Below are 11,320 nucleotides of genomic sequence, written 5' to 3' on the forward strand. Positions count from 1 at the left end.
TAATTGTATGAAACAAAAATATTATAAATATATTAAATACCTTTTAAATTTATACATAAAATTAAATTTATACAAAAATACTCTAATATAATTTTAAGTTTTCCTCCTAAAATTTTGACATGTGGTCACTTAATTAAAAATTACTCATCATAAAAATGCCACATGACAAAATCTAAAGAGAAGAGCCTAAAAAACGTCACGTAAGTACTATACCTAAGTCTTGCTCTAATTTTAATAGGTAGAAGGCTTATATTATAAGTATTATAATTGTTTTTGTTTTTTGGCAAAAAAAAAAAAAATGCATATTGCACTTAGATAAGTTTGGGTGAGGTTTGTGTCTAGTATCCAATTGCACTAGATTTATAGAGATAATGACACGTGTCACCATCTCAACAGATCCAGTGCATTGGATGCACTGAATCTATGCCTCACACGATAAGTTTGATTCAAATTCATTTCAGTCTTTTAAATTTACTTTTGTTTAATTGAGTCATTTAAATTTCAAATTTATTTAATTAAGTTATTTCCATCAAATTTCATAAATGTTGCAGATAATTGTCTAAATTTTTTTTTTCAATAATTTTTAAATTAAAAAAATTAATTAATTATAAAAAAAAATTAACCAAAATTGACAGAGAGACTTTAATTAAATAATCTTGAAACTTAAAAGACTCAATTGAATTTAAATGAAAGTAGGGGCAGAGAATTGAAATGAATTTTAGTCTTGCATTCCACCCCCTTTTTTTCTTCTATTTGTTGTGTCAAAATATATGTTATTAAATCATTACATCTCTTCCCAAAAAAAAATTACATGCAATAACACAATTATCAAAAAAAATATTTGTAACATGAGAAAAAAATTCAATAATTCTAGTTTTAATTTTTTTTTACTATTTATATTAAATATCAATATTTTTCTATTCTTATATGGAAACTATAATCTTGAGTTGTTTACATGTTAGCCTTCTTTTTAGTTTTTTGTATTCATATTTGTATGTCATGTTACTAATATTAATATGATCTAATTATAGGGTACACGCATGGGAAAGCGTGTTTAAATAAGTAATTATTTTCGTAAAAACGATGAAAGAAGATGCTCTATAGTGAGTGAGATGGAGGGGTCATTGACATTGACAATGCATTGGAGATTCTTCATAAAAATGAGAGTGCCCTTTGCCTTTGGCATCTCCCTTTACCAAAAAATTAATGCCATATCTTATCTTTTATGAGATGGGAAAAAGAAAATTTTTGGTTGATTTAGGGGGAGGGGTAGTTTGGTCATTTTGTGAAGTAATTGTGGCCTCGTGGGAGGGTGGGTGAGGGAATAAAGGTTAGGGACCTACTTGCCCCCAAAACGACGGGCACCCACGTCGGATTTAGGGTAACTGACAAAAAAGCCACCTTCAAATGATGCCCCATTTCAAGATTTCCTCAATCTTCTTGTCTCACAGTTTTGGATCAGATGGAAAAGTTTTAGGATAAATCGTCCAAAGAATCTCTCCGCCTATGAAAAGACAAACCTATCCTTTCCACATCAAAGTGTGTTAATTAATTTGCTTTTTTTTTTTTTTTTCATTATTTTTCATTCTTGATAGTAACTAGCATTGATTATTTCTTTAAATCAAACTTATTTTACTTTTTCTATAAAGTATTTATTTGTTATTACGTGCAGCGTAATGAATATCGCAGCAATCTTTTTTGTTTTGGTCAAATTATACCCTTAAAATTGAGAATAATTTTAATTTTATTCTCTAAAATTTTAATATTTAAGAATTTTTACTCATAACATTTCGTAACATATGTTTTTTTTTTTTTAAGGAAAACTTTTCATAACATAGGACCATTTTATTCAATTTGTTAATTAGATAAATGCCACATTTGTTAGTTGGTCCAATCAAATCATGTCACGTCAATTTAACATTTTATGTAATTAAATAGCCTAAAATATTTTGAAAATTAAAGAATCTAAAATATTTAATTTAATTTAATTTTCAATCAAATCATGGTTTATATATATTGGATCTAAGGACCCTTCTCTCCATTTTTTGTATTTTTTGAAGAATGAATTATCGGGTTTTTTCAATTTTGTTCTACCTTAAGATTCCTCATCCCCAATTCCACACCTTTAATTTGATTTCCAATCTTGTGCTGGTTTGGTTTTTATTGAGAAAATAAGAAAGATTGTCGGTATGCTACCAAAGAAGAATTTTTTTTTGTTTGAATTAATGAGAAAATGAAAAAAAAGAATAATTTTTTTTAATTATCAAAAAAGACTTTCGCCCCTAATTTTGAAAAAATTAGATCATTTTGAGCTAATGTGGCACTTAAGGACCACTTCAACATTATATATGAATGGAAGGGCTCTAATTAGAATGGTAGATAACATTAGGGGTATAGTCGTGTAGATCAAGCATTTCAAATTTTAGGAGAAAAATTATCTTAAATTGAATATTAATATTTTTCATAGTTTATAAGAGCACTCACATTTGGTTTTCCAAAATTTCTACAATGAGAGAGAGAGAGAGAGAGAGAGAGAGAGAGAGAGAGAGAGAGAGAGAGAGAGAGAGAGAGAGAGAGAGAAATTTTATTTAAAAAGCTTCAGCACTTAGTGATGTGCAAAGAATGACACCCGTTATAAAGTTCTACCTAAAAGGTTGTCCACCTTAATGGACGACCCTGTAATTAATTGAGCTAGAAATGTAACTGTCAAAAAAGCAATTAATGCATTGAGTTACTTCGTGACCATTCCAATGGTCACGAGTTTACTCAATACCACGACCGTTACAATTAGCATTAGCCGACCATTCTCTAGATATGGAAGGATGTGTTAATAATGTGAGGACCCAAAAAGTCAAAAAATTTCTTAAGTGGGGTGAAATTAGAAAGAACCAAATCTTGATTGAGTCTCACATTACTTTAGGTAAGGGGTCTTACGCCTTATATGGAATGTCTTGGATTCTAATTAATATGAGACTTTTTCTCACAAGGTTGTGTGTCACGTTAGGAAGCACAAAATTGTGCCGTCTGTGTAGCCAAAGTAGACAATATCTTGCCAGTTGGGAGTTAGGGCATGATAGAATGGTATTAGAGTAAACCCTTTTGCATGCAATAGGATGGTGGGTAGGTTCTACACAGGGGTGTGTGGCCCTTAACGAGGGGGGGGGGGGGAACTGTGAGGATCTAAAAGCCAAAAATCCTCTTAAGTGGGGTAAGGCAAGGGAGAACCAAAACCCGACTGAGTCCCTCATTGCCTAGGTAGGGGGAGGTCTATGTCTTATATGGAATGTCTTAGACTGTAATTGGTTAGAGGTCTTTTCCCACAAGGTTGTGTGTTATGTGAGGAAGAACAAAACTGTGCGGCTTGTGTGGCCAAAGCAAACAATATCTTGCCAATGGGAGTTAGGGAAAAACAAATAAAGACCAACGGTCATGAAGATAACCTATATAAGGATAGCCAACCCCATTTGCAAAGGTGCAAGAAAAGTTGAGTCTAATTCTACTTTATATTCATTCTTAGTTCTTTGAAGTTTCTTGACTTAAGCATTAGAAAGTAGAAACTCTTAGGTCAGTACCATATCGGTACCTTCAGATTAAACTTATCTTTTTTACAGGAACTAGAAGATCTTTTAAAGTTCTGTATTTGAATTAGTGGCTCACTGAAGATCCTTACATCATCACTTGACATTGTTAACGAGCAATGTAGCTTTTTGTAAAATTTGGAATAGTAATATAGAGTTGAGCGCGGAGCTTTCTTGTGTGTGTTTGATTCATAACCACAATACTCAAGCACTAAACAATTTAGCTAACAAAAAAACTTTTCCGAGCCAGATAATGAGTGCTTTTATTTCTTTGACCATAATGAGTGCTTTAATACATCACAAGGATAGAATTTTAGGGTTTATTCCACAATGCATGTGCTCGTTAATTTTTGTCAATAACATAATGCATCCTTTTAATTTTCAAATCTTATACTCCATATGCAAAGGGAAACACGGCATCTACTAGACTACTTCCATGTTTTTTTTTTTTCCTGATTTGAAAATAGTTTAACAGGTATTCTCATGGGGACGGCACCATTTTAAATTGTTTGATGATAACTTGTCTTAATAAGCATCCAATAGTAAGTCTTATTACAACGCTATACTAAAAAATTTGTAACAAAAACCCAATATTTGATAAAGACTCTGTGCCAGTGATTGACTTGGCAAAATTGTCAACCTTAAGTTTTCATGCCCAATTTTTGCGAATGGATGAACTTTTTGAGTTAAGACAAATATATCATTCTAATTGAGTGTGTGCATAAATTTTCGTGCTTAATAAGAAAACGAGAATTAGTGTATCTTTTCGAATTGATAGACATTTACGGTAACTCATAATTATTCTATTTTATTAGGAAGAGGGACGTAGGAAGTAAAAAGATGTTTTACCAAAATTATAAAATTTATAGCTTATATTAGATTAAATTATTAGAAAATGATAGTACTTATCTTATTTATAGGTTTAATATATATATATAAACAATAGAAGAATCCAGAAACCGTACCAAAAAACTCAATGAGTGTTATTGTGACACTAGAGGACCTTCAAATTCTTGACCTCTTTCAAATTTCAATTAAACATTTCACGGCACTTAACCCCAAGAGAGATTATTGGTACCCTTACTTATCTTATTTATAGGTTAAAATATATATATAAACAATAGAAGAATCCAGAAACCGTACCAAAAAACTCAATGAGTGTTATTGTGACACTATAGGAGCTTCAAATTCTTGACCTCTTTCAAATTTCAATTAAACATTTCACGGCACTTAACCCCAAGAGAGATTGTTGGTACCCTTTTTTTTTCAAATATTTTTAAATGCACAACAACAAGTACATTACCCCATGTATTTCTCAATAGTTGGTTACTTAATATAAAAGTTGTTCCGTTTCCCCCAAGAAAACGTTTGACATTTTTTTTTGTTTGTTTGATGAGTTTGAATATAAAATGTAGGAATGTGAAAGTAAAAGTCTTTGCGAGAACCATATATATATCACGAAATATACAATATATGAGCTTTTCGAGGTCCTCTATCAAATGGTTGCTTAAGACATTTACGTTTAAGGTAGAGCCCCCATATTGATTATATTATAATATACCATAAATATATAAACTATTATTGTAGAATATTATTATGAGTTACCATAGAGTTACAATACCCCACACACACACATGTATGTTAGGTCCATATTTTTAGGTTAGCTAATTATAAACAATTGTAAACAGTTTAAACTTAATTTGTCTTCTTGATTGGTATCGTTTAAATATTTGTTGAAGACAAATCAAGATTCAAACAGTGAAAGACTTAAGAATGCATAAATAGAATTACTACTGTACAGGTTCTTGATTGCAACTTGACAGGTTGAATCATAAACAATTGTAACAGTTAGAACTTAGTTTGTCTTGTAAATGGGTATTTTTTAAATATTTGTTCAAGACAAATCAAGATTTAAACAGTGAAAGACTCAAGACAAACAGAACTACTACTACACATGTTCTCCATTGTAGCTCGACTGGTTGAGAGTCACTTGACTCGATTAGTCGAATTGCACATCTCGATTGATCGGGATTCTTGTAGATTTGGTTTTGAGCAGTTCTTCTCAGCCGTTGGATTTAAGGTTTTGTACAACTCAAGTGCACTATATCTATATATATATATATATATATATATATATATATATATATATATATATATATATATAAACCTTAGAGCACGTTTTTACATATACAAGAGAGCAGTGTTTTGTACACAGATCTAGAATTTTCTAAGTTATCTTGAAGTATTAATTGGAGACCTACATCCATACTAAAGATTTGCTAATCAAGTGAAGTTGTTGCAACTAGTTTACAACATTTACTAGAAAAATCTTGAGAGTGGATCCCAGAGTCATGAATTGGGAGTTTGTATGCAACAAATTAGAATAAAAGAGTCCATGGATCTCAATTATGCGTGGCCACGTCAATGAGTACTATATGAGGTAGCATTAGATTATGACAACTGGGTCCTAAAACCCTAACTATATATATATAGAAACACACACACACCCTGTTTGGTTCAAAATTTTAACAAATTCTTTTAAAAGCATGACACTAGGAAATCTTGAGTGCTGATGACAGAAAGATTCATGAATGCTCGGTGAGTTTTTAAATTTTCATGGTCAAAAAAGGTTTAGTTTCTTTTAAAAGAGTTAATTGCTTAATTTTAAAATGCATTTAGTTAGAGATCATGTGATTTTCATATTACACTATCGATAATGAATTGACGAGTACTTGTTGTAGTTCACCTAAAAAAAAGTTTTGTTAATTACTTTGAAGTTTCTAATAGCTTTTCGTTTTGTTTGAAAGTCTAGGGATTCCTTAATTTTGAATTCAAGCAATTCTATAGGAAAGGCAAACCATTCCGATTTGAAGCAATGTGGCTAAAAGATCTTTCCTGTGAATCAGTGATTCTTTATTCTTGGGGTGAACAAGCTGTGTCTGAATTGGTTTGGGGCTTTCATCAAAAGATTGTGGCTTGTCAACTTAATTTGAAGGTGTGGGACAAAAAATGTTTTGGGCATGTTCGTAATTCCTTACATAAGAAGCTTAAAGAGTTGCAAGAAGCTGAAGAAGGTGGTAGTTATAGAACTAACCCGAGGAGAATCTATATGCTGAGGGAAGAGATCCAAAGGTTGAAAAATAGGGAAGAATGCATGTGGAAGCAGCGTTCTCGAAATGCTTGGCTTAAGGAAGGAGATAGCAACTCACGGTTTTTCCATTGTCGGACAAATCAAAGGAATCGTCGAAACTTTATTGCTGGTTTGAAGGATAGTGATGGGGTGTGGAAGGAAGATGAGGGCCAAGTGGGTGGCATCATTGAAAATTATTTTAGGGACATCTATACCACATCCAATCCTTCAGGTTTCGATGAGATTTTGAGTGGCATTCACCCGACCATATCTGAGGGGGATGCTAGAATGCTTGGCCGAGACTTCTATGCTAATGAGGTTAGGTTGGCTCTTGATCAAATGGCTCCACTTACTGCACTTGGACCTGATGGTATGTCCCCTATTTTTTATAAGTCTTTTTGGCATATTGTGGGTGGAGATGTAACGTCTGTGGTTCTTAATGCTCTTAATTCCGGTGTGGTGCTAGAGTCACTTAATTCCACTTTTATTGTTCTAATTCCAAAAGTAAAACACCCAAAAAGAGTTGTGGATTTTCGTTCCATTAGTTTGTGTAATGTGGTCTTTAAGTTGATTTCTAAGGTATTGGTGAACCGGCTGAAAAAATTTCTAGCCAGTGCCATTCCGGAATCTCAAAGTGCATTTTTTTCGTGTAGGCTTATCTCAAATAATGTACTTGTGGCATTTGAAACTCTTCATTATCTTAAAAGAAAAACAAATGGGAAGGTAGGTCAGATGACGCTTAAGCTTGATATGAGTAAGGCTTACGACAGGATCGAATGAGAATTTTTGGAGCAAGCTATGAGGCATCTTGGGCTTGGGGAAAGGATGGTCAGTCTTATCATGTCTTGCATCAGACCTAGTCGTGGTCTACACCAAGGTGATCCTCTGTCATCTTACCTTTTTCTTATGTGTGCCATGGGATTGCAAAGCTTGTTGAATAAAGTTGAAGTGGAGGGGCATATTTGGGGTGTGGCTATCTGTAGGAATGGTCCAAAAGTCTCAAATTTATTTTTTGCAGATGATTGTGTGTTGTTTTGCAGTACTAAAGAAGCTAAGTGTCAGGAAATTCTTGATATTCTGGCTATCTATGAGAGGGGTTCAGGCCAGAAAATTAACCGTGAGAAAACTAATATATTTTTTAGCTTTAACACCCCTCATGAGGTTCAGGTTTGGATTCAACAAGTTTTGGGTGTCCCATCTATCCGTCAATTTGAAAAATATTTGGGGTTGCCGGCACTAGTGGGTAGGGCAAAAAAACAGAACTTCATTTACATCAAAGAAAGGGTGTGAAAAAAGTTCCAAGGGTGAAAAGAAAAACTTGTCTCAGGTAGTTAGTAAAGTTCTGATTAAGTCAGTAATTCAGGCGATTCAGACTTATACCATGTGTTGCCTTAAACTCCCTAAGGGGTTTGTAAGGGATTTGGAAGGTATGATTCGCAAATTTTGGTGGGGTATAGTGGAGAGCATTGGAAAACTCATTGGGTAAAATGGAAGCGATTGTGTGAGGCTAGAGAAGTTGGTGGAATGGGGTTCAAAGAAATTGAAAAATTTAACGATGATTTATTGGCTAAACAAATATGGAGATTGATTAATAATTCTGATTCTCTTTGTCATCAAGTTTTTAAGGCTCTATTTTTTCAGGATTGCTCCATCTTAGATGCAAAAGATTCAAGTTCACGGTCTTACACATGGAAGAGCATAATTGGTGCTAGAGATGTGATTCGAAAAGGGATGGTTTGGCGCATAGGGACAGGGGAGGCTGTGCGAATTAAGGAGGATAGGTGGCTTCCTGGACGTGCAAACTGTTCAGTCATCTCACCCCTTCCTTCTTTGGCCCTGGATGTGAAAGTTAGCTCCTTGATTGATCAGGACGGAGCAGCGTGGAAAACAGAGGCTGTGCAGCAAATGTTTCTGCCCCATGAAGCTGACATTATCTTGGGTATTCCGTTGAGCATTCGACGTCCTGATGATCGCATTATTTGGGCGTACACGCCAACTGGTATGTCCACGACTTGTAGTGCTTATAAAATGTTGGTTTCCTGTGATATATCTTCTAATGCAGGTGGCTTTAATCCGGAAGGCCAGAAAAAATTCTGGAAGGCAATCTGGTAGCTTCGGGTTCCTAATAAAATAAAGCATTTTGTGTGGAGAATTTGTAATAATGCCCTGCCAACAATGACTAATCTACATCGGCGTCACATCGTTCCTAGTGCGAGCTATGCACAGTGCAATGCTCTTCCTGAAGATTCTCTTCATGCGGTTTGGTACTGTGAAGTCATTTCAGGAGTTTGGCCTACGATGGAGTGGTTTCACCAAACTGCACCGTCACATCCCACCTCATTCAGCGAGTTACTAGCCAGCTTCTTGTCCAGCAGAGAAGAGTTTAGAGCAGAGATTTTTGTGATCATTGTGTGGCTTCTTTGGAATAGACGTAATGTAGTCCAATTTAGTCACCCTCCTCTGCCCGTGTCTAGTATATGCAGTAAAGCAGGGAGTTATTTGCAAGAATTTCTGCAAGCTCAGACCGCTGAGCCTGTCCCACCCCGTCCTCCTCCCATGCAGCAGTGGCGCCCTCCGGATCCTCATTGCTTCAAGGTAAATTTCAATGTCGCGGTGTTTCGCTGCTCAAGTTTGGTGGGCATCGGTGTCATTGTCCGTAATAATGGAGGGGAGGCTGTAGGTGCTCTGTCCTCACCCATTCCGATGGCCCAATCAATGGCAGATTTAGAAGCCTTAGCGTGCTTGAAGGCTGTCCAATTTGCTTTGGAAATTGGCATCACTCGAGTTGTGTTTGAAGGAGATTTTGCGGTCATCATTAACGCTCTTCTTCATGGTGCAGGTGCAATGGCTAGTTTTGGCAACATTTTGGATGATATTCGAATGCATTCTGCTGTTTTTCAGTTTGTGGACTTTGTTTATGTTAGTCCTCATTGTAATATTGTTGCTGATGCTCTCGCTAAGAAAGCTAAGTTAGACGTTGGGGTTCAGGTTTGGCTGCATGATTTGCCATCTGATATTGCCCCTCTAGTTCTTCATGATGTTCATCGAGTTTGAGTTCTTTTTGAATAAATTGCCCAGGTCTTTGATCTGGGTTCTCAAAGAAAAATATATAGAAAATATATATCATGACGGGCCTCGAATGATTTGAATAGTTGGTTGAATCAATATTACTAATTAAATATAGTACATTACAATAGCTATCATTTTAAGAGTATTCTACAATGATAGTACACTCTACACAGTATGCCGTATCAAAAGATAAAATTAGAGTGGAGGGTTTTTTGTGTCCAATGAATATTGTTTTTTCACACTCATAAATTTTTTTTTTGTCCATTTCACTAGTTGTTCAAACTTCAAAATATTAATTTCACAGAAGGACAGGACAACTACATAGACATTATGACATTACCATTACGAAGCACCCTAATATCACTGTTTCATGCATAAAAAAATAAATATATATAAACTCAAACGAGGTCATTTTAGTCATTGAACCTTCCAATGATTTAGTTGAAAAGGTAGTACAAAATTGATTAAAACCATCGAGCACTCAATTTATTAAAATAAACAATATTTGAGTTATTGGATCCCATGTCATAGATGCACTCTCATGCACCCAATATATATATATTTTTTCTGAAATACATTAAGATATTTATTATTCAATTATATATATAAAGAAGTCTATAGTTGAATTAACTATTAAGAATCCAATGGCAATTTTGGAGTAGTGCATGAAAATCAAGGACGGTTGTGGAAATATGAAAATTGAAGTGGGAGTAACGTGGGACGGTTGAGATTTTAGTTAAACTGGAGCCTCAAACATTGACAATTGAAGAAGCCTGATTCCGTAGGGAGAAGGGAAACTCTTTTTTCCACAATAATTATTAAAAATTCCAAGGACTAAATTGGAAATAAATAAAATAAAAGAATTAATAGGATGAGATTCCCTCAAGCAGTTGCACTCAACCCACTTGTATAATAGTATGTAAGGAAAGAAAAGTTGGATTTCGTAAGCCAAATTGCGGCTATGATATTTTTATTTTTTTTTTCTTTAATTCCTTTCTCTTTCTTTCTCTCTTTCTCACTTTATTATTATTATTATTTTCTTTTGTTGGGTCAAAGGAGTTTGCGTGTGGGTGTTGAAGAGGGTTTTAAGGGAGAAAGAGAGAAACGTCAAAGGCTGCAATTATTGTGTTTTGAGTAAAATATGTTGTTAAGTGGAAAATGTCTTTGTGCTTCTAATGATCTACATACCCCTTTTGTTTCCTGTAATAATGTCACTTTGGTTTACTTTTGGGCCTCTCAATTGGGTTTCCATCTTGCCCTACTCACTCTTTTTTATTTTATCTATGGGATTTTTTTTTTTTTGTTTTTCTAAATGTATAGTTAACCTTTTGGGGTTGCTGTTCTTTGAAGCATCTAATAAATACCATGACTTTGGTTTACACTTAACCCCTTCTTCTAGCATTTTCACATTTGTGGAGAGAAAGATAGCTCTGGAATTGGAGGAGTGGGGTTTTACTTGTATTTGTTTTGTAGAAAATAATGAAAAGTTATTCTTGGAAGTAAAAGAAAACCTTAGAGAGAGAGAAGATTTTTTTTTTTTGTT

At 34.2% G+C, this 11,320-nt stretch overlaps 1 protein-coding gene across 3 annotated transcripts; it reads left to right on the forward strand.

The window, feature by feature from the left end:
* Positions 1 to 8,021: 8,021 nt before the first annotated feature.
* Positions 8,022 to 9,814, forward strand: LOC142629508 (uncharacterized). Of its 3 annotated transcripts, none has more exons than XM_075803514.1 (2): positions 8,022 to 8,135; positions 8,350 to 9,814. In XM_075803514.1, exon 2 carries the CDS (start codon positions 8,884 to 8,886, stop codon positions 9,760 to 9,762), a length of 879 nt encoding a protein of 292 aa, XP_075659629.1. In that variant the 5' UTR covers positions 8,022 to 8,135; positions 8,350 to 8,883; the 3' UTR covers positions 9,763 to 9,814. The 3 variants fall into 3 exon arrangements, with proteins under 3 accessions (XP_075659629.1, XP_075659630.1, XP_075659628.1); XM_075803515.1 differs by lacking the exon at positions 8,022 to 8,135 and having other exon boundaries at positions 8,151 to 8,707; positions 8,771 to 9,814; XM_075803513.1 differs by lacking the exon at positions 8,022 to 8,135 and having other exon boundaries at positions 8,151 to 8,707; positions 8,794 to 9,814.
* The last annotated feature ends 1,506 nt before the right edge of the window (positions 9,815 to 11,320 follow it).

This window comes from Castanea sativa, chromosome 3, assembly GCF_040712315.1.
Source record: "Castanea sativa cultivar Marrone di Chiusa Pesio chromosome 3, ASM4071231v1".
Taxonomy (NCBI): domain Eukaryota; kingdom Viridiplantae; phylum Streptophyta; class Magnoliopsida; order Fagales; family Fagaceae; genus Castanea; species Castanea sativa.